Below are 27,456 nucleotides of genomic sequence, written 5' to 3' on the forward strand. Positions count from 1 at the left end.
ATCTTATAAACTAGAAACTAATGGTTTAGTAATTAGGAAGTGTGTCAATTACCATATAACACCTGTATGTTAACCATATATGGAAAATGCACGAGCTCATGTTAACCATATATGGAAAACTGGATGAGCTCACCAAATCCTTTGTCTTGGATATGTATAAAAACAGTGGGATTAGGGCTCTTCTGTGTTCAAAGTTTCAGGTACAAATCTGGCTCTGAACCTTGTGCAATAAACTGACTCTGGCTGACCCAGGAATGTTGTTCAGTCTCAATTTTTCCACAACAATAAAGCCATATTCCCAGTGGTGAAATCCAGCAGGTTCTGACAGGTTCTGCAGAACCGGTAGCGGAAATTTTGAGTAGTAATTCAGAGAACCTGCAAATACCACCTCTGGCTGGCCCCAGAGTGGGGAAGGGAATGGGGATTTTGCAGAATTCTTCCTCTGGAGTGGGGTGGGCATGGAGATTTTGCAGTATCCTTCCCTTGCCATGCCCACCAAGCCACACCACACCCACCAAGCCATGCCCACAGAACCGGTAGTAAAAAAAATTAATTTCTCTACTGCATATTCCCAATAAGTTTACACTATAATTTGCTGAGCCACAGACAAGTATGTGTGTGTGTATTTGTGTGTGTAATATACATATCTGTGTCTGTGTGTGTGTAATTTCACATTAAGGATTAACCTGTTGCATGCTTGTGCTTGTATCAGAGGAGCTGCTGAGGCCAGTTCCTCAGCCTTAGCAATTTGAAGATGCATGGACTTCAACTCCCAGAATGCCCCAGCCAATATACCAGCAGTTTAAATCCATGCATCTTAAAGTTGCTAAGCTTGAGGAAAAAAACCTGATTTAGACAGTTGCTCCAGTGGCGCAATCGGTTAGCGCGCGGTACTTATACAGCAGTACTTTGCCTCTAGCAATGCCGAGGTTGTGAGTTCGAACCTCACCTGGAGCAGGCGACCCTTTTCTTCCTTACTGGGGAGTTACTCCTGGGAGTTACTCACTCCATCGAATGGATTTCGAATACAGCTTTCAAGGTGGTTAATACACTTGGACTGGCTAGGAATCTGGGTTTAGAGGGCTTTTTTTCTCTTATGGAGGGCTGGAAAATATATATTTTTTTAATTGCATGAAAAAGGAGAGGAGATTCTTGGAGGAAAGTTTAATGAACTTGGAAGGATGAATTATTGGAAGAGCTGAGAGAATCCGCAAGTTTAGCCAATGGCACCACCTTGTGGAGAGAGCCAGAAATGCAACTTCTAGGCATTGTTAGCTTTGAGAAAAAGAACTTAAAACATGTAAGCGTTGGTGGTATAGTGGTGAGCATAGCTGCCTTCCAAGCAGTTGACCCGGGTTCGATTCCCGGCCAACGCAAAAAAAATCTTTTTTTTTTTTTTTTTTTTTTTTCTTCAAGTCTGTAGAGATTCTCAGTAGTCATCCAGGACATGGTTGGCCCAAAGGTGCTTTTTCAGGAGGCAACTGGACTTTTCTTGTTTTTTCTTTAGAAGACGTTTTGCTTCTCAACCGAGAAGCTTCTTCAGCTCGGACAGGATCCTGCCAGAACTGAAGAAGCTTCTCGGATGAGAAGCGAAACGTCTTCAAAAGAAAAAAGTAAGAAAGTCCAGTTGCCTCCTGAAAAAGCACCTTTGGGTTTTTCTTCTTCAGTTTTTTTCTGGACAATCCTAAATTCACTTTTTCCCTTCTCCTATAGTACAAGTATAGTACAAGTATACTATACTAAGTATAGTATACTTGTATAGTACAAGTATACTATACTAAGTATATAGTATAGTATACAAGTACTAATGTGGTATTAACTGAGGAATGGGCAAAGGCCCAATATTCACCTATCACACGGAACGCAGAATTTGGTGGCACTGTTAAAAACAAACAAGGTAACCCCAAAAGAGCAGGTTTATTCATTTATATACAGTTATTACAGAGACATCCACCTGCCAACGAAAGTGGGTATAGTCAAGGCGATGGTTTTCCCAGTGGCAATGTATAGCTGGTGAAAGTTGGACCATAAGGAAGGCTGAGCACCAAAGAATGGAGGCCTTTGAACTCTGGTGCTGGAGAAGACTCCTGCGAGTCACTTGGACTGCAAGGCGATCCAACCGGTCGGTCCTAGAGGAGATCAACCCTGACTGCTCTTTAGAAGGCCAGATCCTGAAGAGGAAACTCAAATGGATGCCGGCATCTCGGGTTTCAGAGGCTCCATCACTTTTGATAGATGGGGAAAAACTTGCACCCGTTGATAGGGCTCACAACTTGGGTGTCCTCCTGGATGCTCGGCTATCCCTAGAAGGCTATCCCATCTAACGGCCGTGACCAAGAGGGCCTTCGCACAGGTTCGCCTGGTGCGCCAGTTGCGCCCTTTCCTGGACCGAGATGACCTTCGCACAGTCACTCATGCCCTGGTTACTTCCCGCTTGGATTACTGCAATTCCCTCTACATGGGCCTGCCCCTGAGATGCACCCAGAGACTCCAGCTGATCCAGAATGCAGCTGCACGGGTTGTTATGGGTGCCCCTCGTTACTCCCATATAACACCCCTCCTGCGTGAGCTGCACTGGTTACCAGTGGTTCTCCGGGTCCGCTTCAAGGTGCTAGTCCTCACCTATAAGGCCCTTCATGACTTAGGTCCGGGATATTTGCATGACCTTCTCCTGCCTGCCTCTCACCACCCTGTTCACTCACATAGGGCCGCTCTCCTCAGGGTTCCGACGGCGAGCCAATGTCACCTTGCTGTGCCCAGGGGTAGGGCGTTCTCTGTGGGTGCTCCCACCCTCTGGAATGAATTACCTACTGAGCTCCGGACGGCTCCTGATCTCCGCTCCTTCCGTCGGGACTTGAAGACTTGGCTTTTCAAACAAATAGGCTGAGACTGATTCTGGGCTTTATTATTTACTACTAATTAATTATTTGGATTAAATTGTGATTTTATTGTACTTGTTTCTTAACTTGTGTTCGCCGCCCTGAGTCCTTTGGGAGAATGGCAGCATATAAATACATGTAATAAATAAATAAATAAATACCTTTGGCCACCTAATGAGAAGGAAGGACTCACTGGAGAAGAGCCTAATGCTGGGAACGATGGAGGGCAAAAGAAGAAAGGGACGGCAGAGAACGAGATGGCCGGATGGAGTCACTAAAGCAGTTGGCGTGAGCTTAAATGGACTCCAGAGGATGGTAGAGGACAGGAAGGCTTGGAGGAACGTTGTCCATGGGGATTGCAATGGGTCGGACACGACTTTGCAGCTAACAACAAATTCCATTTGTATAACTGCATGTCATGGCAGAAAACGGGCTAGTTCATCAACCAGATCTATTCAGTTGGATTCATTTTTAAGTGCCTTATCTATGGAGATTTTCGGTCATCCAGGTCATGGTTGTCCCAAAGGTGTTTTTTTTTCCAAGAGGCAACTGGACTTTCTGGGTTTTTCTTGGAAGATGTTTCGCTTCTCATCCAAGTTGCCCCTTGAAAAAAAGTTCGTCTTTAGGAAAATATTAGAATGTGCAGAAATGAATAGATTAACGCTTGCTAGAAAGGAGAAAGAACAAAGTGAATATTTCTATGACATGGGAGTTATTTTATGAATGGTTGGAAAATAAAAATAGAAGTTAGAAATAGAAATAGAACTGCAGAAAAAACAATTGCTACCAACCGATAGCCTCCCACCGACCAGTACGCTCCCACAGAGAGGGACTCCTCAGGGTGCCGTCGGCCAGGCAATGTCGGCTGGCGACCCCCAGGGGGAGGGCCTTCTCTGTGGCAGCTCCTGCTCTCTGGAACAATTTGCCCCCGGAGATACGAAGGATATCGGATCTCCGGGTTTTTCGCCGTGCCCTAAAAACTTTTCTTTTCCATCAAGCAGGGCTGGCGTGAACCCCCCCCCCTTTTTTTTTAAAGTCTTTTTAGTTTTTTAGCTTTTAATTGTCAATGGGTTTTAATTCGAATTGTTTTAAATTTGGGCCAAAGTATGTAATTCTTTTAATAATTTTAAATTTTGTATTGGAATGTGTTTTAGTTCTGGCTGTGCACCGTCCTGAGTCCACTAGGAGAAGGGCAGTATACAAATTTAAATAAATAAATAAATAAATAAATAAATAAATAAATAAATAAATAAATAAATAAATAAATAAATAAATAAATAAATAAATAAATAAATAAATAAACCTGCCTTCCATTGAGGAAGGAGTCCTACTGCAGGAGTCAAAAAGAGGGCTGTGAAAATATTTACAGACCCCTCACATCCTGGACATAAACTGTTTCAACTCCTACCCTCAAAACGATGCTATAGAGCACTGCACACCAGAACAACTAGACACAAGAACAAGTTTTTCCCCGAATGCCATCACTCTGCTAAACAAATAATTCCCTCAACACTATGACTGTAATTTTGTTGCTTGTATCCTTATGATTTATAGTTTCCTGATTGCTTATTTGTACCCCATGACTATCATTAAGTGTTGTACCTTATGATTCTTGACGAATGTATCTTTTCTTTTATGTACACTGAGAACGAATGCACCAAGACAAATTCCTTGTGTGTCCAATCACACTTGGCCAATAAAAAATCCTATTCTATTCTATTCGATTCTATAACTTGCATTTCTCTTAGGGGGTGGGAGGCATTTTTCTAAAGAGGTGTTTTTTTTTTTTAATTTGATTTATATGCCGCCCTTCTCCGGAGACTCAGGGCGGCTTACAATGGGTTAAGCAATAGCCTTCATCCTTTTGTATATTTATACAAAGTCAGCTTATTGCCCCCACAAACTGGGTCCTCATTTAACCTACCTTAGAAAGGATGGAAGGCTGAGTCAACCTTGAGCCTGGTAAGATTCGAACCTGCAGTAATTGCAGGCAGCTGTATTAATAACAGGGTGCTTTAGACCACTGTACTACCAAGGCCCTCATTTAATGTTTTAAATACATTTTAAATTAAGGAATCTAGGACCACTTCATGGGGATCACACTTTGTCATCTGCAATTTTCTAAGTGTCTCAAAAATAACATTCCTTAGGTAAAATTGTGGAAATTTAGGCCAGCAAGTCCCTGCAAAGTGGACTTTTAAAATCAGATAGCTGCAGCTTTTTTTTTTGAGAAAGTAGGTGGCTCTTAAAAGAGCCTTTGGGTCTGGTGAGGGAAGGTTGTTGTACGCTCCTTTTTACTTGGAGCTGGTGTATTTGGTGACGGCTTTGGTGCCCTCGGAGACGGCGTGCTTGGCCAGCTCTCCGGGCAGGAGGAGACGGACGGCCGTCTGGATCTCCCGGGAGGTGATGGTGGAGCGCTTGTTGTAGTGGGCCAAGCGGGAAGCCTCCCCAGCAATGCGCTCAAAGATGTCATTGACGAAGGAGTTCATGATGCTCATGGCCTTGGAGGAGATCCCAGTGTCTGGGTGGACTTGCTTCAGCACCTTGTAGACGTAGATGGAGTAGCTCTCCTTGCGGCTCTTCTTGCGCTTCTTGTCTCCTTTCTTCTGAGTCTTAGTCACGGCTTTCTTGGAGCCCTTTTTGGGCGCGGGAGCAGATTTAGCCGGCTCAGGCATGATCAAATCGCTAGCAAGACTAATAAAAAAAAAAGAACCAAACTCTGGAAAAGAAACTCTTGTCTGCCTCCTATTTATAGGGGCGATATGCAAATGAAGGCGTTCAAAATCTCCTTTTTCATTGGCTCAGACGCAGAGCGCCACCCACTTCCGTACATTGACTTATGCTAATGACCGAATCCTGAGAAACCGATTACTATTGGCTTGCGATAGAGCGCCTCTTCCCCCTTGGGCGGTTGTTGTTTTTTTCATTGGACGCAGGAAAAGCTCGGCAGACGCCAACCAATAGGAATTCGCACTTGCAAGCTTTTCGAGTGAATAAAAGGAGACCAAGCGCCCACCGGGAAACTAATTCTCTTCGGATCGAGCTTTTTTTTTAAGCGTTGCTCCTTTTGAATAAGTATCATGTCCGGACGCGGCAAGCAAGGCGGCAAAGCCAGGGCCAAGGCCAAGACTCGCTCATCCCGCGCCGGGCTGCAGTTCCCCGTGGGCCGCGTGCATCGCCTGCTCCGCAAGGGCAACTACGCGGAGAGGGTGGGCGCCGGAGCTCCCGTCTACCTGGCCGCGGTGCTGGAATACCTGACGGCGGAAATCTTGGAGCTGGCGGGCAACGCGGCCCGGGATAACAAGAAGACTCGGATCATCCCGCGCCACTTGCAGCTGGCCATCCGCAACGACGAGGAGCTGAACAAGCTGCTGGGCAAAGTCACCATCGCCCAGGGAGGCGTCTTGCCCAACATCCAAGCCGTCCTCCTGCCCAAGAAGACCGAGAGCCACAAGGCCAAAGGGAAGTGAGGAGCCTCCCGGCCCGCCTGCTTCGCTCGCCCCAAGAACGACACCCCCAAAAAGGCTCTTTTAAGAGCCACCCACCTTTTCTCGGAAAGAGCTTGTCTCGATTTGCTAAGCGGAACAGGATCCCTAGATCCTTTTTTTTTTTTTAAAATTCCTCCACAAAAGCATTGAGGTTACACGATACATATTTTTTTTAAAGCTAGAATTGCAATTATAGAGCTTGTCTCAACTTGCTAAGTTGAAACAGGATCCTGAGATCCTTTTTTAACATTTCCTCTACAAAAGCATTAAGGTTACATGTTACATATACAAAACATCTTTCTCAGAATAGAATAGAATTCTTTATTATTGGCCAAATGTGATTGGACACACAAGGAATTTGTCTTTGGTGTATATGCTCTCAATGTACATAAGGAGAATAAACCTTTTCTAGGAAAGAGTGTCTCGGTTTGCTAAGCGGAACAGGATCCCTAGATCCTTTTTTTAAAAAAAAAAATTCCTCCACAAAAGCATTGAGGTTACACAATACATTTTTTTTTTCAAAAAGCATCTTAAACTAGAATTGCAATTATTTATTTATTTATTTTATTGAGTTTCTATACCGCCCTACTCCCGAAGGACTCAGGGCGGTGAACAGCCATGAAATAAAACACATACAAATACAAAATTTAAAATCGAATAAAATGAATTAAATAAATTTGGCTGAATTGATACCCATAATTTAAAATACCCATATTTTAAAATACAGTAAAAATTTAAAATTTACACTTAAATTATATTAAATTATAGAGCTTGTCTCAACTTGCTAAGTTGAAACAGGATCCTGAGATCCTTTTTTAACATTTCCTCTACAAAAGGTTACATGATAATATACAAAATGTCTTTCTCAGGATAGAATAGAATTCTTTATTTTTGGCCAAGTGTGATTGGACACACAAGGAATTTGTCTTTGGTGTATATGCTCTCAGTTACATAAGGAGAATAAACCTTTTCTAGGAAGGAGCTTGTCTCAACTTGCTAAGCCAAATGGGATCCTAAAATCCTTTATTATTTTTTTTAATTTTCTCCACAAAAGCATTAAGATACATATTTTTAAAAAATGCATCTTTCTTAAGCCATAATTGCAATTCTAGAGCTTGTCTCAAATTGCTAAATTGAAACAGTATCCTGAGATCCTTTTTTAACATTTCCTCTACAAAAGGTTACATGATACATATACAAAACATCTTTCTCAGAATAGAATTCTTTATTATTGGCCAAATGTGATAGGACACACAAGGAATTTGTCTTAGGTGTATATACTCTCAGTGTACATGAGGAGAATAAAATACATTCATCGAGAATAAAAAGATAAAACACAGTGATAGTCAAGGTTACTAATAAGCAATCAAATCCTACTAGGAAACAAGTAAAAGCAATATAAATAAAGACGCAAGCACATGGTTATAGCAATAAGTGGAAAGAGATAGATACTAGTAAAGAAGAGAAGAATAATAGTAATACAGTCTTAGTAAATTATTTGACAGTGTGGGAATTAGTTGTTAAGCAGAGTGATTGCATTGGGGGGGGGGAACTCCCTGTGTCTAGTTGTTCTGATGTGCAGTGCTCTATAGTCATTTTGAAGGTAGAAGTTGAAGCAATTTAAATCCAGGATGTGGGGGGGTCTGTAGATATTTTCACAATTGCAATGAAAAGCAGACATTTGAGCCATCCAAGTGAATAGAGTAGATACAATAGATACATTCCATCCAGTCTCTATGGAGATTTTCCAATTATCCAGGTCACCGTTGTCCCATAGGTGATTTTTTTCCCCAAAAAGGCGACTGAACTTCCTTGGGATTTTGTGTTTTTTTTTTTCCTTTAAAAATGTTTCACTTCTACTCCCAGAATCTTAGAATTTCGACTGCAGAAGCTTCTTGGATGAGAAGCGAAACGTTTTCAAAGAAAATTGAATGCAGTTCATTGTTCTAAAAAAAAAACACCTCTGGAGTTCCAGAGCCCAGTTTTTGAAACCTCAAATTCATTTTGGGATAGCAAACCGAGAAAATCCGTTGGGATTGCATTTGCATTGTTAAAAGACAGTAAACGATAGAAAATGTCGTTATCTATTGAGCTCCGTTTGTAAACAGTAAACAGTAGCTTTTTAAAAACAAAATGAAGTAAACGATGCGGTTTAGGCATAAAAAGACTCTGGCCTTTTATGGCGGCAATTTCAAACTAAAAGGACGTTTCCTGTTTGGCTAATCAAGTCACCAGTACCAGCCAATCTCCTACGTTGGCGGGCTTTTCAAAGTAGCTACTGTTGGTGGACAGTTTTCTGAATGCAATTCAATTCCTTCAAGAGCGTAAGCCACCAATCGGGCGACTAAGCAATAAAGCGAGTTTTTATTTTTATGTCTATATATAGAAAGAAAAGCAGCTTGGATCTATGTAAAATAGGGTCTATATAATATATATCAGCGTATATATCGAGATAGATAGATGATAGATAGATAGATAGATAGATAGATAGATAGATAGATAGATAGATAAAATAGATAAAATAGATAGATAGATCCTATTTTATATTGATCCATATAAATTTATATTGATCCATATTATATTGCTTTTATATCGATCTTGGATTTACTTCATATAAGCAGGTTTGAGCTATGTAAAATAGGATAAATAGATAAATAGTTCCTATTTTACATTTTTCCTTTTCTTTCGAAGCAACTAACGCGTTGTGTCTGCTTCTGAAGATTTGAAATAGGGCCGTTTCCGTCGCAGGCGTTAATCTTAAAAGAGTTAAGACGTATCTCACCCAACCAAGACCGTACTAATTTATAAACCCACAAACGTATCCGTATTTTCTGCTTATTCAAAAGGCGCGCCTATGCACACAACAGAGCCCTCCTCCACCCCCCCACCCCCCACCCAAAAAAATTCAGGAGACTTGTATGTTTGCAGAATGTTGCCATCCTGTCCTACAACACTCAAAGCTATTTAAAGCAATTAACACCGGGCGTTATAAAACCCAGGAATGAAAAACACCGCAAATGAAAGCGAAATGCTAAAGTTAAATTCGCACTTTGCTTAGATCAACACTGGGATTTTTGTCGAATTTAACTAATACGAAATTAATACTCCAGTAAAGTACCCTGGTCGTATAACAACACACAGGCCAAATGAGGAAACGCACCAAACGCTGGATGTTTTTAATCCCACGATTTCACGCAGTAGCTTGAAACAGTTTCGGGGGAAAACATAATTGTCAAGGGTTGATAGTTTGTAATTCATTCATTCAGAGTCGGATTATTGTGGGCGTGGAAACAAAGCCTCGGCAAGCGATGATAGGCGGGATGTGCCAGAGCTAGAGAAAGGTATTGTTTTAATGGGGATCCAATCAGCGTCGAGGCTAGACTTTCGAACGCAACCGTTTCAGCCAATCAGGCTAAAGCGCGGGCTATAAAAAGGCCGACGGACGGCGGCAGAGCTTCATTTCGCGTGATTCCGAGGCTGAGGTTCCAGTGTCGGTGAGAGACCATGGCTCGTACCAAGCAAACGGCTCGCAAGTCGACCGGCGGGAAGGCGCCCCGCAAGCAGCTGGCCACCAAGGCGGCGCGGAAGAGCGCTCCGGCCACGGGCGGCGTGAAGAAGCCTCACCGCTACCGGCCGGGGACCGTGGCCCTCCGCGAGATCCGCCGCTACCAGAAGTCGACGGAGCTGCTGATCCGCAAGCTGCCCTTCCAGCGGCTGGTGCGGGAGATCGCGCAGGACTTCAAGACCGACCTGCGCTTCCAGAGCTCGGCCGTCATGGCCCTGCAGGAGGCGAGCGAGGCTTACCTGGTGGGGCTCTTCGAGGACACCAACCTGTGCGCCATCCACGCCAAGCGCGTCACCATCATGCCCAAGGACATCCAGCTGGCCCGGCGCATCCGCGGGGAGAGGGCGTAAAAAAAGACGCGCCGAAGCTCACCCCAGGCCCGCTGACCAAACCCCCCAAAGGCTCTTTTAAGAGCCACCACCTCTTCCCTAAAAGGAGCTGAGACCCACAATATCTAGCGGGGAATAATCGGTAGGAACATTAAGTTGAGATCTGAAATACACATAGTAACATGGTGGTTTTGAACCCTAAGGTTGATTATGATTTCCAGCCCATTTCACAGAATCTCGTTCCGGTTTAGTCCTCTAGTGTCATTTTTGTGATACAAGGCCAAAACTAGGCATCTTTTTTGGGCCAGGGGTTCTAGCCCAAAAGTGCCTAAAATCTAGGGATTTCACCCACATCCGCCTTTTATTTGTAGGAAGTTAGCCCCCACCCCTTTCCTGGAAGAGTGAAATATTTTAGGAAATATGAAAAGCAGAATATTATATTTCCCTGTGTAGGAAGTTAGCACCCACCCCTTTCCTGGAAGAGTGAAATATTTTAGGAAATATGAAAAGCAGAATATTATATTTCCCTGTGTAGGAAGTTAGCACCCACCCCTTTCCTGGAAGAGTGAAATATTTTAGGAAATATGAAAAAGGCAGAATATTATATTTCCCTGGATGAGAAATAGGAGAAGCATATTTTACAGACAAAGCAGCTCCCACCTTCCTGCCCCCCACCCTTTGTCAATGGGCCATTAAGGCCTGGGCCAGTCTATTCTACATAACAAAGATCTGCCTCCTTCAGGCAGAGCCATAGTAGGAATTGCCAAAGATAGGATTAGCCCTCTACACAATAGCAGCAGAAACTCACCACATGTGACCTGGGAAGCACATGTGACCATCAGCCAGCAAGGCCCCCACCCCCTGGGAGTCTGACAACCAATCAGGATACTCTTTCGGGACCCCAAGAAATGCAGAGCCAGAGAGAGCATAAAAACCCGAAGATTTACTGTATCAGCCCCTTTTCTGTTCAGGAACTCAAGCCATGTGATCCTGTCCACCATTAAACCATCTTTCCAAGCAGTCTCCATGTCTCCAAGTGTCTTTTTCCCCACTTGGAGCAGAACCTAGAAGGAAGTTTCTTCCAACATATTTAACAAACGAAGTCTTGATCAAATGATCCACTTCTACAGAGGAATTATTGAATCTCATCTGCACTTCTATAACTGTCTGGTTTGGTTCTGCAACCCAACAAGACAGACACCGACTTCAGAGGATCATTAGAACTGCAGAAAAAACAAGGGCTACCAACCTGCCTTCCATGGAGGACCTGTATACTGCATGAGTCAAAAAAAAGGGCTGTGGAAATATTTACTCATCCCTTGCATCCTGGACATAAACTATACGTATAAAGATACGAGTGATCTCAGACCTCCGGACTTTTCGTCGGGCCCTAAAAACTTACTTTTTTCAGCTAGCCGGGCTGGCCCGATTCCATGTTGGTTTTAACGTTTGATATTGATTTTAATTGATATGTTTTAAATTATGGGCCAAATTCTATTTAATTAGTTTTAAATAATTATTTTAACTTTTGTGTACAAAAGTGTTTTGTGTTTTTATTTTGGCTGTTCACCGCCCTGAGTCCGAAAGGAGAAGGGCGGTATACAGATTTAATAAATAAAATAAAATAAATAAAATAAAATAAATAAAACTACCCTCAAAACGATGCTATAGAGCACTGCACACCAGAACAACTAGACACAAGAACAGTTTTTTCCCGAACGCCATCACTCTGCTAAACAAAGAATTCCCTCAACACTGTCAAACTATTCACTAAGTCTGCACTATTATTAATCTCATCATTCCTATCACCCATCTCCTTCCACTTATGACTGCATGACTGTAACTTTGTTGCTTGTATCCTTACGATTTATATTGATATTGTTTCCTAGTACGACTTGATTGCTTATTTGTATCCTATGACTATCAATACGTCGTGTACCTTATGATCCTTGATGAACGTATCTTTTCTTTTTATGTACGCTGAGAGCGTATGCACCAAAGACCAATTCCTTGTGTGTCCAATCACACTTGGCCAATAAAGAATTCTATTCTATTCTATAAAATATGAAAACATAATTGTCAGACTTCGACGCTATCTCAAAATAAATGCTATCTCAACGCTGGCAATAATATTAAAAAAGCAAGTATTATCATTCCATTTGAAAAAGTGAATGTGTCAGGAGTGGGATTCGAACCCACGCCTCCAGAGGAGACTGCGACCTGAACGCAGCGCCTTAGACCGCTCGGCCATCCTGACTGCCGCTTGGCAACCGTGAAGTGTTACGTACAAATTATCTCTCTCTCCGTCGCTTGGAAATTAGCTAGACATTTCTGCCGAGGTTAAGAATTCCTTGTTTTTCAAGCCTCTCTGCGACGTTGGTGGGAAATCTTAGCCAAAGGACGCTGAGAAAAACCCTGTAAAACTGTTTTCTCTCTGCGATCCGAGCAGGAGCAACTCACGGTTGTTTCTTTTCCGCTTGCGATCTCTTCCAGAAACCAAATAAAAATATCTATTGCCCTTAGCAATTGCTGGAAGGGGGCTAAAAAAATAATGGCATTTTGGCTCAATCTGCCCTGGAATCCAGAATGGCGGGGGAAGAGAGAAAAGAGAAGAGAAGAAGAAAAGAAAAAAAGAGAAAAGAGAAGAAGAAAAAAGAAAAGAGAAAGGAGAAGAGAAAGGAGAAAAGAAAAGAGAAAAGAAAAGAGAAAAAAGAAAATAAGAGAAAAGAGAAGAAAAAAAAGAGAAGAGAAGAGAAAACTAAAGAAAAGAGAAAAGAAAATAAGAGAAAAGAGAAGAGAAAAGGAAAGAAGAGAAGAGAAAAGAGAAGAAGAAAAGAAAATAAGAGAAAAGAGAAGAAAAGAAAAAAGAAGAGAAGAGAAAACTAAAGAAAAGAGAAAAGAAAATAAGAGAAAAGAGAAGAGAAAAGGAAAGAAGAGAAGAGAAAAGAGAGGAAGAAAAGAAGAGACAAGAGAAAGGAGAAAAGAAAAGAGAAAAGAAAAGAAGAAGAAAAGAAGAGAAGAGAAAAGAGAAGAGAAAAGAAAAGTGAAGAAAAAAGAAAAGAGAAGAGAAGAGAAAGGGGAAGAGAAAAGAGAAAAGAAAAGAGAAAAAAGAAAATAAGAGAAAAGAGAAGAAAAGAGAAGAAAAGAAAAAAGAGAAGAGAAGAGAAAACAAAAGAAAAGAGAAAAGAAAAGAAAATAAGAGAAAAGAGAAGAGAAAAGGAAAGAAGAGAAGAGAAAAGAAAAGAAGAAGAGAAAAGAGAAGAGCAGAAGAGAAAAGAGAAGAAGAGAAAAGAGAAGAGAAAGGAGGAGAAAAGAGAAAAAGAGAAAAGAGAAGAAAAAAGAAAAAAGAAAAAAAAAGAAAAAAGAGAAGAGAAAGGGGAAGAGAAAAGAAAAGAGAAAAGAGAAGAAAAGAAAAGAGAAAAGAAAAGAAGAAAAGAAAAAAGAGAAGAGTATAGAAAAGAAAAAAGAAAGGAAAGGAAAAGAAGAAAAGAAAAGAAAAGAAAAAAGGGTAATTAGCAGAGGATGGTTTCGATCCATCGACCTCTGGGTTATGGGCCCAGCACGCTTCCGCTGCGCCACTCTGCTCCTTGATTGGCACTGCAATTGTTGGAAGGGACCTGAAAAATAATGGCATTTTGGCTCAATCTGTCCTGGAATCCAGAATAGGGGAGGGGGGGAGAAAAGAGAAGAGGAAAACAAAAGAGAAGAGAAGAAGAAAAAAGAAAAGAAAAGAAAAGAAAAGAAAAGAAAAGAAAAGAAAAAAGAATAAAAAAAAGAGAGAAAAGAAAAAAGTAATTAGCAGAGGATGGTTTCGATCCATCGACCTCTGGGTTATGGGCCCAGCACGCTTCCGCTGCGCCACTCTGCTCCTTGATTGGCACTGCTTCTCCTGAGAACCTGTAAAGGAATGGATGTGACTTGCCAGAAATGGTATTTTCCCCCCCTTGTTTAGCTTAGTTTAGTTTAGTTTATTGTCATTGCACCTCGTACAAAGAAATCAAATGCCATCTTCACTGTACATTATAACGATAAAAATAAAACACAAACACACATCCTTCACATTCTATACAATTGAATTGAAAACCGATATTGCATCATTATTGCACTATGCAGTAGAATTCAATATAGTGACTGCCCTGGGATAGAAGCTGTTTTTCCGCCTATTTGTCCTTGTTCTTATTGCCCTGTACCGTCTGCCAGGTGATAATAGTTCAAAACGATCAGTGGAACGACTTGCCACCAGAAGTTGTGAGTCCTTCATCACTGGAGGGTTTACAAGAAAGAATGGTCTTAATGGGCAGAGGGTTGGACTAGAAGATCTCCAAAGCGCCCCCCCCAACTCTGTTATTCTGAATTATGTACTTAAAGATCCCTATTAAAGACATTCATTGAAGAGCTTTTGATCACATCCGCTGTGTCTCTTGTTATTCTTATTCATCTCTTTTGTGGGAAGTCAAAGAATAAAATATTTAAAAGAGGCAGAATATTATACAGTATTTCCCCCAAAGGAGAAACGGAGAAACATGTTCTTAGAGGCAGAAAGCAGCCCCCCCCGTCTTTCTTAATAGCCCACAGCACGTAAGGAAACAAAGAGCTTATTGACAAAGGAAGCCAACTATCTAGATGGCTCCATTCATAAGCAAAGCAAATACCGCCGGCAGAAGCCCATTCAAGACAGGATAGTTCGAAACCCCGTTTACAGCCATTTCCACAGCTAAGGAAAGCAAGAGTGATAGGATTAGAGCAAGCAGCCATCAGCCACAATAAGAATTACCCACCATCATTTAGTCAAAGTCACAAGCCTGTTCGTTGCACAACACGCACACACACCCCAGAACAGTTCAAACTTCAAAGTCACAGAAACCTATAAAGATCCATCCGTTCATTCAATCATTTGGTCAGCTGCTCCAGAACCACAGACTGGTTCTCCTGCTTCATCAATAAACCATCTTTCCAATCAGCCCCCGTGTTATTTCCAGCAACTTCTATATTTTCATATATAATATATATTTTATATAAACTATATTATTATTATAGATTATATAAAACATATTTTATTTTTTTCTTTATGTACACTGAGAGCATAGGCGCCAAAGTCAAATTCCTTGTGTGTCCAATCACACTTGGCCAATAAAGAATTCTGTTCTATTCTATTCTATTCTATTCTATTCTATTCTATTCTATTCTATTCTATTCCATTCCATTCCATTCCATTTCATATAATCTACCCTTCCCTACCCTACTCTCCATTCCATTCCATTCCATCCCATCCCAACCCACCCGGCCCTACCCTACCCTACCCTACCCTACCCTACCCTACCCTACCCTACCCTACCCTACTCTACTCTACTCTACTCTACTCTACTCTACTCTACTCTATTCTCCATTCCATTCTATTCCATTCCATATAGTCTATCCTATCCTATCCTATCCTATCCTATCCTATCCTATCCTATCCTATCTTATCCTATCCTATCCTATCCTATCCCACTCTACTCTACTCTACTCTACTCTACTCTACTCTACTCTACTCTACTCTACTCTACTCTACTCTATTCTATTCTATTCTATTCTATTCTATTCTATTCTATTCTATTCTCCATTCCATTCTATTCCATTCCATATAGTCTATCCTATCCTATCCTATCCTATCCTATCCTATCCTATCCTATCCTATCCTATCCTATCCTATCCTATCCTATCCCACTCTACTCTACTCTACTCTACTCTACTCTACTCTACTCTACTCTACTCTACTCTATTCTCTTTCTCCCAGCTTGGAACTGAACCAGATGGATTTTCCTTCCAATACTTTATTCCTTTGGTGTGAATAATAACATAAGGTTCCTTCAGATGCTGGTGGATGTGTTGATCGATCACTAATATACACATCGATCCTCGATCATTGCTTGTATTTCGCCACTTATTGCAAACAATTGATCATCCTAGGGTTTGGAGTTTTGTTTTTGTTTTTCTTTTAAAAACCCTTTAATCTCCACTACATTCCCATTGATGGAATCTGCGTCAGGAGTCCATCAAAGAAACCCGCAAAAGAAGTTGGGGCGGTATTCACACGACAGGTTAAAGCCACCGATGGAGGCGGGGGAAGGCGGAGATGCCTGTTAGCAGGATTCGCTGTTGGGCAAACGGGTGTGTGTGGTGGATTTGCAAAGCCGGTCTGTTTAAGCCTCGGAGGAAGGCGGAAAAATGAATCAAATCTCGATGCGAGTTGGGCGTGGGAAAACAAACATCCTTTTTTGAGGGGGGGGGGAATTCAGCTAGGAGCGTGGAGCGGTTCGGGCTTGCTTTTTGCTTAAACAGGCGACTGGGGAGAGCCAAAGCCAACGAAACGTAAGGAATGCAATAAATAAAACTTGTCGACGAAGGTGGGATTCGAACCCACGCGTGCAGAGCACAATGGATTAGCAGTCCATCGCCTTAACCACTCGGCCACCTCGTCCCCGACGGTTTCCTGCTTCCGTATATTTCTTTTTGATGTGGGAATCTTTGCGAAGCGCTGCTGGGAAATGCCTTTTGGGGAAATGCCACTATTTGCAAAATAATAATAATAATCAATGGTGGGATTCAACTAATTTAACAACCGGTTCTCTGCCCTAATGATATCTTCCAAAAACCAGTTCACCAAACTGCTCAGAAATTTAACAACCGGTTCTCCCGAAGTGGTGCGAACTGGCTGAATCCCACCACTGATGATGATGATGATGATGATAATAATAATAATAATAATAATAATAATAATAATAATAATAATAATAATAATAATAATAATAATAATAATAATAATAATAATAATAATATTCTTTTCTTTTTTTTATGCTTTCTCCAGCAAAAAAACCCGTTTAGATCCTCGTTTCGTTCCTGCCATTCCTCTCCTACTTATTGGAGAGAGAAACCTTATTTATCTTTTCCCATCAAGTTTTTTATGCTTTATAACATATGTTTAATTTTCAGTTAAACAGTGTGTTGTCTGGGTACAAATAGTTTTAGGAGATAGTGATCAAAATATTTACAACAATGTTCATTACATTAGTATTAATTCTATCAGAATAGTAATAATGATATGATGATGATGATGGTGATGATGATGATGATGATATTTGGTTGATACCTAGGATGCTGGCAGTTGACTGAATGAGATGATGATAATAATAATAATAACAACAACAACACATGTTTAAATGTTCAGTTGACTGCGTTTCTTGTTTAATGAATAAAGTATATTATTATTATTATTTTATTCATTAGGTATGAAGTTCAGTTGACTGAGTTTCATGTCTAATGAATAATAATAAAAAATTAACAACAACAACAACAACAACAATAATAATAATAATAATAATAATAATAATAATAATAATAATAATGTGCTTGGTTGATACGTAGGATGCTGGCAGCAACCCGTATCAGCCATCAGTGCCAGTAATAATATTTGTGATACATTTTTAAATCATCAGTTGACTGAGTTCCATGTTTAATGAATAAAGTATATTATTATTATTATTATTATTATTATTATTATTATTATTATTTTATTCATTAAACATGAAGTTCAGTTGACTGAGTTTCATGTCTAATGAATAATAGTAAAAAATTAACAATAACAATAATAATAATAATAATGTGCTTGGTTGAGACCTAGGATGCTGGCAGCAATCCATATCAGCCATCAGTGCCAGTAATAATATTTGTGATACATTTTTAAATCATCAGTTGACTGAGTTCCATGTTTAATGAATAAAGTATATTATTATTATTATTATTATTATATTTTATTCATTAAACATGAAGTTCAGTTGACTGAGTTTCATGTCTAATGAATAATAATAAAAAATTAACAACAACAACAACAACAACAACAATAATAATAATAATAATAAATTAACAATAACAATAATAATGTGCTTGGTTGAGACCTAGGATGCTGGCAGCAACCCGTATCAACCATCAGTGCCAGTCAATAATATTTGTGATACATTTTTAAATCATCAGTTGACTGAGTTCCATGTTTAATGAATAAAGTATATTATTATTATTATTATTATTATTATTATTATTATTATTATTATTATTATTATTATTATTATATTTTATTCATTAAACATGAAGTTCAGTTGACTGAGTTTCATGTCTAATGAATAATAATAAAAAATTAACAACAACAACAACAACAATAATAATAATAATAATAAATTAACAATAACAATAATAATGTGCTTGGTTGAGACCTAGGATGCTGGCAGCAACCCGTATCAACCATCAGTGCCAGTAATAATATTTGTGATACATTTTTAAATCATCAGTTGACTGAGTTCCATGTTTAATGAATAAAAGAGATAATAATAATAATAATAATAATAATAATAATAATAATAATAATAATAATAATAATAATAATAATGTTTCCTGATCCATTTTAACATAACCTCCCTTATATCATTGATCCTTTCCTTATATTTCCCTGTTTCCAACTCCTGTTTTTATCGGCTAACCGTTGATAAAAAAATAAATCCCAGGTCAAAAGAGCATTTCGTTTCTTTCTTTTCCTTCATTGTCACTGTTAGCCTGTCCATTTCTGCACAGTCTAGCATTTTTTCATCTGCATAACCATGGAAAAAATATCTAAGGCGATTCTATGATCCCTGTTCTTCATACTGTATATAGAGGATCACGACTAGGCTTTTTCTACAGCCGGTTCCATAGTGTAGTGGTTATCACGTCTGCTTTACACGCAGAAGGTCCTGGGTTCAAGCCCCAGTAGAACCAAGCTGTATCTTTTTTTTTTTTTTTTTTTTTTTTTTTTTTTTTTTTTGGGCCAAAAACAGAATTCCAGAAAATCTTATTTGTGAGCAAAAATCGAGTGGACAATTATCCGTGGCTCGTGGTTTTTGTTCCTGACACGGATTCCCGTGACTTGCCCCGAAACCTTTGTTCCATTCTCCCAAGGGGAATTTTTGCAAAGCCTTTATTTATTTATTTATTTATTTATTGGGCAATCGCCCCAACTATTCTGCAAATTGAAAAAAAAAAAAACTTTTATTTATTTTTTTTATTTTATTTGTGGAACAGTCGGGGCGCTTTGCTTAGGATATGTCTTTGGCTGCATTCTCACGATCCGCAAGAAAATTGCAGGTTATGCGCGCAAACACGCAGGTAGATTTTGTAACAGCGTCGAAATTGCCCTTTTGGTGCAAGGAAATAAATGCGCGCAAATTGCATTTTCTAATGGGAAAAGTAACTTTGCTGTTTCAATCGTAGCGTTTGGGGGGGCGGGCGGGTGCTTTTCTTGTTTTATTTTTTTTTTAAAGCACGTGTGAAAGTATCTAAGCGTTTTTAAACGGGAGTTGGGGGGATTCCGTTCTCTCTATTTTCTTGTGAATAAAAAAGAAAAGAAAAGAAAGGAGTGGCCCGTACGGGGATCGAACCCGCGACCTTGGCGTTATTAGCACCACGCTCTAACCAACTGAGCTAACCGGCCACCGATGGTACTTTACCTCACAAAAATAAATATCACAGCATTCGAGCTGGCACATTTTCGAAGTTAAGATTAGTTTGCATGAATATATGTCCATATCACCTGACTCAAATAAACAAAATAAACCACCCATATTAGTACATCAACCCTTCGAGGTAGGTCAGTTCACAGAAAGAGAGCATAAGGATTCCGGATGGAAAGGCAATTTTTGGAGAATGTGCCTCAACTTTTTACAACTTTGAAGAGGGATGGATTTCAAACGCTCAGAATTTCCCCAGTCAGCACGAACTGAGTATGGGTTGTCTGTCCTTGACGTATGACCAAAATTGAGCATAAAATTCCTGCAGGATGGGTAAGTCCTTGATTTACGACCAAAATTGAGCATGAAATCCAATCTGTGTCGCCGTCGGTCAGCGAGACCAGAAGGTTAAGTCTTCCAAGCTTTCGGACTTATGCTGGAACCCATCCTCGGGGAACATCTCTCTCTCACCAGAATGTGTGAACAATTACACGAAGTCCTCAACTTACGACAGTTCGTTTAGTGACCGTTCAAAGCTACGGCATTGAAAAAAAGGGACTTATGACTATTTTTCATAGTTACGACCTGTGCAGCATCCCCATAGTCACGTGATCAACATTCAGATGCTTGGCAATGGGTTCGTATTTATGACCGGTGCTGGGTCCCAAGGTCATGTGATCCTGCTTTGCGACCTTCTAACAAGAAAAGTCAAGGGGGGGGAGCCAGATTCACTTAACAACCGGATTACTAACGTATCCACTGCAGTGATTCACTTAACAACTGTGGCGAGAAAGATCGTAACATGGGGCAAAACTCACTTAGCAAAATGTCTCACTTAACAACGGAAATTTTAGACTGGATAAGCGTTTGACAGGGATTATATAAGGGTCCTGCCTTGAGCAAGGGGGCTGGACTAGAAGATCTTCAAAGTCCCTTCCAGCCCTATGATTATGTTTTATGATTTCCAAATCCATGACTTGAGAATTCTTCTCTTTTGACTGACACACGTCTCATTGTGAAAACTTACTTACCACTGAAAAAATGATTCTTTTGACAATCTTATATTGTCAAATGTGAAATCTCGTTGCCCATTTCACAGATTGGCTAAAAAATCAAGAGCATTAAGTACGAAATTAGGACCGTGTCTTATATTTTTGGGGTCCCACAAAACCCATTATACTAATAAAACCTCCTTTAATTTATGAGATGTTTGACAAGGGGAATCCATTGGTGGATCCCAGATTAGGATCCTAACGGATTTGATTATTAAATTGCAATCATTTAATAAATTAAATTATTAAATTGTGGTTTTAAGTTTCCCCCTCAAATGGAATCCATTAAAATCTACATTGCTTAATGTGGAGCTGATGTACAGCTGCTGGCACAACTGCCACTATTTCCACAAATGAACGCAAATATACGTGTCCCGGGATAATGTTGCAGGATCCAATCTGGGTCGGTCACCGGGACAAGAGGTTTTGTCTTCCGAGCTTTCAGACTGGAATGGATCCGGCCCTTGGAAGCTCCATTTTGGACTGCAATGCGGAGGCATGCGGAGGGCCAAAGGGAGCGTCGGAGGGCTGGATTTGCCCCTCAGAAGCTCCATTTTGGCCGCCAACGAGCCAGGGGAGGCCTGCAGAGGCCCAAACAGAACTGAGAGGGGTGCACATAGCTGAGAGGCTGGAGACAAGACTGATTGCTAGATCTTCACAAAGTAGGTGATCCGGTGCGGCAGGTTGGGGGGGGGAAGCAATTTTGGGGAGCATGAGGTATTTCAGTGGGTCAGGGAGGCCTTGGGTGGTCTTAGGTAGGTGGCCTGTTCCATCAGTAGCTCCCCCATGGCCTTCCCAACCCTGAAATACCACATGAGCACTTAACGAGCCTCGCATTCGATTAGCAAATGCGTGGGCGAAAGGAGGGAGTGATCCCGTTCAAAGTACGAGATTCACTCCCACGAATCCTCGGGTTACGGATGGAATGGGCAGGCTCCAATACATTCCTATCTTGAGGACTACCTGTAGTTTGCCTGTGCTGCTCAGCCCTCACCTTCTAAGTACTTGATAGGCTGGTGGTAAATCAGCACTCCTGTTGACTGATCACGAACCTGTTTCCCAAGCTTCCCCCGGCTGTTTTTGTCCCTGCTCGTCCAACAATCTTAGTAGCTGCAAAATTGAATGTGTGTCCTTCTTCATTGTACCGTGAGGTTACCACTGAGCTCCTAGTCTCCTCATCTGACTGCTCGCTTGTGTTCTAGCAATCTGGGGGTTAGCTTCCTCCCCACACAGAAAGGCAAACACTCTGCTGGAAACAAATTCTCTCCAGCACGAGTTCGAAAGTTTGGAAGACAAAAAAAATCTCTGGTCCCGGTGACCAACCCAGATTGGATCCTGCATTATTTCCACGATTTCTTGAATGAATTCACCAACAAACTAGGATAGCAACTTTTCTTCAACTGGCAAGAAGGACAGCAGATTTTGGGGGTCCTGTTACCTCCAACCGTTGTATCTACCGTATTTTTCAGAGTATAAGACACACTTCCCCCCCTAAAAGAGGGTGAAAATTTGGATGCGTTTTATACACCAAATATAGCCCTGCCCACACGCTGGATCCCACCCTTTGGCCTCTGCCTCCCAGCAATTTACCTCCTTGCAGCAAACAGCCCATTTCAGCTTCAGCACAGCCTGATTAGCACAAGCAGCTGATTGTCGGTTGGATCGGCCTCCCGACCCTCAGCTGTTTCAGGCTGCAGGGATTGCCTCTGCCTATTGCCATGCACCCCATTTGCTGCAAGGAGGCAAATTGCTGGGAGGCACATTTTTTTTTTCTTGTGCTAATCAAGCTGTGCTGAAAATGAAAATGAAACCAAAGCAGGCTGTTTGCTGCAAGGAGGCAAATTGCTGGGAGGCACATTTTTTTTTCTTGTGCTAATCAAGCTGTGCTGAAAATGAAACTAAAGCAGGCTGTTTGCTGTTTGCTGCAAGAAGGCAAATTGCTGGGAGGCAGAGGCAGATTTCTTTTTCTTGTTTTCCTCCCCAAAAAAGGTAGGTGCATCTTATACTCCGAAAAATACGGTAGATTAATTATTTTTGCAATTTTGTAGCATTTTATTTCTATTGTATTATCTTTTTTTTAATATTATAAGCCGCTCAGAATTACCCTGTGGTAAGATGGGAGGCCAATAAATTAAATAAATAAATAGTTTGGTTTTTTTATTATTTTTTAAATTAATACCTAATGTTGCTCTCAACTGGGCTGATCCAAAAGCTCTCATAGATAGTCCTCGACTTACGACAGTTCATTTAGTGACCATTTGAAATTACAACGGCACTGAAAAAAATAACTTATGATCATTTTTCCCACTTACAACCATTGCAGCAAATGATCATGTGATCAAAATTCAGATGCTTGGCAACTGGTTCATATTTATGACGGTTGCAGTGTCCTGGGGTCATGTGTCACAGTTTGCGACCTACTGAGAAGCAAAGTCAATGGGGAATTCAGATTCACCTAACAACCACATTACTAACTTAACAATTACAGTGATTCACTTAACAGGAAAGGTCATAAAATGGAGCAAAACTCACTTATGAGTTTTGAGATGTCTCACTTAGTAACAGCAAGGATGGGTTCAATTGTCCTAAGTCGAGGACTTATATTGTGTGATATTTTTTTTTGTTCCTGCTTTTAACCAGCCAAAATGTATTGATAACCTTTATATATCGCTTACTCCAAACACAAATCATACAAAAAAGACATTTTTTTAAAGAATTGGCATTTATTGGCACTTTGGAAAACGCGTTGGTCCCACGCAGAGAGCAGCACACAAACTATTTCCTTTTGCATCATGTCAACCTGGTTAATCTGTGTTCGCTCCATATCTATAATTTCTAGATGCTTGTTAAGTTCAGTAACCTGGTTTAGGGCGACCCTGGGAAAGGAGCACATAGCAATTTCGTTTTGCGCCATGTCAACCTGGTTAATCTCTATTTGGTCCGTATCTATGATTTCTGGAGGCTTGCGAGTTCAGTAACCTGGTTTAGAGTGAACTTGGGAAAGCAGCACATAGCAATTTCAGTTTGCATCAAGTCAACCTGGTTAATGTGTTTGATCTGTATCTATGATTTCTGGATGCTTGTAAATTCAGTAACCAGGTTTAGGGTCACCTTGGGAAAGCAGCACATAGCAATTTCATTTTGCACCATGTCAACCTGGTTAATCTGTGTTCAGTCCGTGTCTATGATTTCTGGATGCTTGTTAAATTCAGTAACCAGGTTTAGGGAGACCTGGGGAAAGCAGCACATAGCAATTTCAGTTTGCATCAAGTCAACCTGGCTAATCTCTATTTGGTCCGTATCTATGATTTCTGGAGGCTTGCGAGTTCAGTAACCTGGTTTAGAGTGAACTTGGGAAAGCAGCACATAGCAATTTCATTTTGCACCATGTCAACCTAGTTAATCTGTGTTCAGTCCGTATCTATGATTTCTGGATGCTTGTTAAATTCAGTAACCTGGTTTAGAGTGACCTTGGGAAAGGAGCACATAGCAATTTCAGTTTGCAGCATATCAACGTGGTTTAATCTGTGTTCGGTCCATATCTATGATTTTTGGATGCTTGTATGTTCAGTAACCAGGTTTAGGGCAACCTGGGGAAAGCAGCACATAGCAATTTTAGTTTACATCATGTCAACCTAGTTTAATCTGTGTTCGGTCCATATCTATGATTTTTGGATGCTTGTTCAGTTCAGTAACCAGGTTTAGGGCGACCTGGGGAAAGCAGCACATAACAATTTCAGTTTGCATCATGTCAACCTGGTTTAATCTGTGTACGGTCCGTATCCATGATTTTTGGATGCTTGTTAAGTTCAGTAACCTGGTTTAGGGTGACTTTGGGAAAGGAGAGAGAAAAGAGAGCTTATGGATTTCTGGCCAGGCCTTGGAGATCATCTAAGATGGCTTGCAATGGGGTGGCTCAGAATTGGGAACGGATGCAGTCAAGCTAAGAACCCGTCAGGATGAAACGGGGTCAAGGTTGCCCCTCCGGATAACGCACGCACCACTCGCAGGCGTTCTGGAACATGCGCAGCCAGGGCGAGACTTTGACAGACTGGCGCCAGGCGGTTGGCATCCAAGGCCACTGCCAGGGTAGGACGCACCGCTCCGGGTGGGGCATCATGGCCAGGTGACGCCCATCGGGAGAGCAAACACCGGCAATGCCCAAGGGGGACCCATTCGGGTTCAGCGGATACTCCTCCGTGGGCAGCCCTTGGTCGTCCACGTAGCGAAGCGGAGCCAGCCGAGACGAGCGTACCTGAGCCAGGATTTCGGACGAGCGGAACCGCATCCGACCTATTCGGGATCAGGAAGTAAAAAAAGGTTTGTTGTAAAAACAGAACCATCATCATCTTCTTTTAATGACCCCCATAATCCCTTGCAGGGTGGAATCTAGGCAACTGAATGAAGCAGAGCATTTAGTGGCCAGATGCCTTCCCTGTCACCAATGCGGAGTTATATTCAGCAGAAATATTCTCATCATACCCAGGGAAATATCTGCCTCTACCTAGGTTCGAACTCCCAGCCTCCTGATTGTGGGGCGAGAGCTCCACCTCTAGGCCAGCGCACCACTTTAAAAACAGAACCATGTTGCCCAATGATACATTTAGTCCTCGATTTACGACAACTGAGCCCAAAGTTTATGTTGCTAAGTGAGACACTTGATAAGTGAGTTTTGCCTCATTTTAAGACTTTTCTTGCCACATTTGTCAAGCAAGTCCCTGCAGTTCTTAAATTAGTAACACGGTTGTTGAGTGAATCTGGCTCCCCCATTGACTTTGCTTTTCAGAAGGTCGCAAAAGGGGATCGCATGGCTTTGGGACACTGCAACCGTCATAAATGTGAGTCAGTTGTCAAGCATTCGAACGTTAATCAAGTGACCATGGCCATAAGTCTGAAGAAGTGGTCATAAGTCACTTTTTTTCAGTACCGTTGTAACTTTGTGAACTATTGTAAAGCCGAGGATTACCTACACAGATAGTCCTTTAGCGACCATTTGAAATTGCAACGGCATTGGAAAAAAGTGACTGATCCTCGCACTTATGACTGTTGCAATATCCCCCCCTGTTGTGTGCTCAAAATCAGCGCATTTGGCAACTGGCATATATTTAAGACAGTTGCGTTGTCCTGGGGGTCACAAGACATTTGCAACTTTCCTAGCCGACTTCCAACACACAATATCAATAGGGAAAGCTGCATTTGCTTAACAACCACATGGCTCACTTAACGACTGCATGACTCACTTAACAGCTGCAGTGATTCTCTTTAACCAGATTTCCCCAATCTTTCCAAGTTGGCGGCCCAGGGCGAGGGGGCGGAGGGGGGAAAGAGGGAACGGTTTTGTGGTAGGGGGAGGCGCGTGCGCGAGCACCTCTTCCTTGCACGAGTGGGGCAGGGGTGGGTTCTAAAATTTGTTACTACCGGTTCTGTGGGCGTGGCTTATTTTGTGGGCGTGGCTTGATGGTCATGTGACAATTATTTAGGATTTAGCAGAGGTACTGGTCTACCAGGCTTTTAACTGCTTGCAGAGCAGTCTACCCATTTATTTTTGCAGGCACCGGTCTACTCATGTATTTTTGCAGGCACTGGTCTACCCATTTATTTTTGCAGGCACCGGTCTACTCATTTGTTTTCTCTTAACACTGATCAGCTGTAGGGCGGCCCTTTGAAGCCCGGCGGCAAGAGTTTAAACAGTTTTTTTCCCTCTAGCCATCAGCTGGGACTCAGGAGGCAGCAATAGATTGGGGGTGGGGCCAAATAAAAGGTAAGAATAACGTGGGGGGGGCGCGGGGAGGCGGAGGAGAACCAGTTCGGTGACATCATATTGTCACTGCTACCGGCTCGGTGGAACCGGGTGGAACTGGGAGGAACCCACCACTGGAGTGGGGCTGTCGAGCGCCCATGGCACTCGTGCGAGTGGTGACGCAGTCCTCCGCAACGGTTCTACGATTGAAGCTGTGCATATACACACATGTGCGTTTACCAGCCAGCCTCTCACGCAGCCCGGTTGCGACTAGGCCGCAAACTGGTAGTGGCTTGCGGCCTACAGATTGTGGACCCCTGCTCTTAACCATCGTGACGAAAAAAGTCGTAAAATTAGGCATAATCCAGTGCCTAACCACTGCCTCGCTTAGCAATGGAAATTCTGGTCCCCCAATTATGGCCGTTAAGTCAAGGGCCACCTCGGGCTTACGACCAATTTAATCTTCTTTTCTCCTAGCTCAGGTTCCATCCAAGAAAGAGCAAAAAGTAAATACACCACTGGGCTGATCTCATCCTTCCCAGCAAATTGCCATTGGCGTTTCAAAATAAAAAAGACCTGCAAAAAAAAAAAAAAATTAAAAAGAGAGGATGCGCCTTGTGTCCTGTCCTGAAATGCCATTTCAATTACCTTCTCCGTGGGCCACCCAGATGCCCAGAGTAGATCCCGCCATGCCTCGTAGCATCAGGGCCGGACTTTCCTCGATCCCCAAATTCACAAATCGTGACTCAAACCGGCCAGAGTTGTTGGGGCTCAGCAGCAATCCCGGTTGAAGGGACCCATCTAGGGAAGAGAAGGTCAGAGTTTGAAAAGAGTCTTTCCCCACGTTATCTCCGACGTAGAGACGCTTGGAACCAGGGAAACGTCGGGGAG

The 27,456-nt window shown here is 41.7% G+C and overlaps 4 protein-coding genes and 8 non-coding genes across 12 annotated transcripts in view; 5 read left to right on the forward strand and 7 right to left on the reverse strand.

Annotated features, from left to right (window-relative positions):
* Positions 1-861: 861 nt before the first annotated feature.
* On the forward strand, positions 862-957 carry TRNAI-UAU (transfer RNA isoleucine (anticodon UAU)). Its single transcript has 2 exons — positions 862-899; positions 922-957. It is a non-coding gene; the product is annotated as a tRNA-Ile (tRNA).
* A 347-nt stretch (positions 958-1,304) lies between these two features.
* On the forward strand, positions 1,305-1,376 carry TRNAG-UCC (transfer RNA glycine (anticodon UCC)). The gene has a single exon. It is a non-coding gene; the product is annotated as a tRNA-Gly (tRNA).
* A 3,797-nt stretch (positions 1,377-5,173) lies between these two features.
* Positions 5,174-5,554, reverse strand: LOC139324988 (histone H2B 1/2/3/4/6). The gene has a single exon (XM_070954773.1). It carries the CDS (start codon positions 5,552-5,554, stop codon positions 5,174-5,176), a length of 381 nt encoding a protein of 126 aa, XP_070810874.1.
* Positions 5,555-5,946: 392 nt separating this feature from the next.
* LOC139324986 (histone H2A type 2-C-like) lies at positions 5,947-6,385 on the forward strand. Its single transcript, XM_070954772.1, has one exon. The coding sequence runs from the start codon at positions 5,960-5,962 to the stop codon at positions 6,347-6,349; it is 390 nt and encodes a 129-aa protein (XP_070810873.1). The 5' UTR covers positions 5,947-5,959; the 3' UTR covers positions 6,350-6,385.
* Positions 6,386-9,871: 3,486 nt separating this feature from the next.
* LOC139324985 (histone H3) lies at positions 9,872-10,282 on the forward strand. The gene has a single exon (XM_070954771.1). The coding sequence runs from the start codon at positions 9,872-9,874 to the stop codon at positions 10,280-10,282; it is 411 nt and encodes a 136-aa protein (XP_070810872.1).
* A 2,153-nt stretch (positions 10,283-12,435) lies between these two features.
* TRNAL-CAG (transfer RNA leucine (anticodon CAG)) lies at positions 12,436-12,518 on the reverse strand. The gene has a single exon. It is a non-coding gene; the product is annotated as a tRNA-Leu (tRNA).
* A 1,256-nt stretch (positions 12,519-13,774) lies between these two features.
* On the reverse strand, positions 13,775-13,846 carry TRNAM-CAU (transfer RNA methionine (anticodon CAU)). The gene has a single exon. It is a non-coding gene; the product is annotated as a tRNA-Met (tRNA).
* A 211-nt stretch (positions 13,847-14,057) lies between these two features.
* Positions 14,058-14,129, reverse strand: TRNAM-CAU (transfer RNA methionine (anticodon CAU)). Its single transcript has one exon. It is a non-coding gene; the product is annotated as a tRNA-Met (tRNA).
* A 2,510-nt stretch (positions 14,130-16,639) lies between these two features.
* On the reverse strand, positions 16,640-16,721 carry TRNAS-GCU (transfer RNA serine (anticodon GCU)). The gene has a single exon. It is a non-coding gene; the product is annotated as a tRNA-Ser (tRNA).
* A 2,251-nt stretch (positions 16,722-18,972) lies between these two features.
* On the forward strand, positions 18,973-19,045 carry TRNAV-UAC (transfer RNA valine (anticodon UAC)). The gene has a single exon. It is a non-coding gene; the product is annotated as a tRNA-Val (tRNA).
* Positions 19,046-19,683: 638 nt separating this feature from the next.
* TRNAI-AAU (transfer RNA isoleucine (anticodon AAU)) lies at positions 19,684-19,757 on the reverse strand. Its single transcript has one exon. It is a non-coding gene; the product is annotated as a tRNA-Ile (tRNA).
* A 3,784-nt stretch (positions 19,758-23,541) lies between these two features.
* PFAS (phosphoribosylformylglycinamidine synthase) overlaps positions 23,542-27,456 on the reverse strand; it is a 72,423-nt gene continuing 68,508 nt past the window's right edge. Inside the window, exons 28-29 of the mRNA XM_070954764.1 lie at positions 27,214-27,366; positions 23,542-25,118 (exon numbers count right to left, since the gene is read on the reverse strand). Coding sequence (XP_070810865.1) covers positions 24,796-25,118; positions 27,214-27,366 — 476 coding nt within the window. The 3' untranslated portion in view covers positions 23,542-24,795. The remainder of the gene's footprint in view (positions 25,119-27,213; positions 27,367-27,456) is intronic.

Source organism: Pituophis catenifer, unplaced genomic scaffold (assembly GCF_029215685.1).
Source record: "Pituophis catenifer annectens isolate HBS135680 unplaced genomic scaffold, rPitCat1.0.hap2 SCAF_15, whole genome shotgun sequence".
Classification (NCBI taxonomy): Eukaryota; Metazoa; Chordata; class Lepidosauria; order Squamata; family Colubridae; genus Pituophis; species Pituophis catenifer.

Bases quoted from the DNA above. Each gene is read 5' to 3' on its own strand.
- LOC139324988 (XM_070954773.1), bottom strand. From the start codon at position 5,554: ATGCCTGAGCCGGCTAAATCTGCTCCCGCGCCCAAAAAGGGCTCCAAG.
- LOC139324986 (XM_070954772.1), top strand. From the start codon at position 5,960: ATGTCCGGACGCGGCAAGCAAGGCGGCAAAGCCAGGGCCAAGGCCAAG.
- LOC139324985 (XM_070954771.1), top strand. From the start codon at position 9,872: ATGGCTCGTACCAAGCAAACGGCTCGCAAGTCGACCGGCGGGAAGGCG.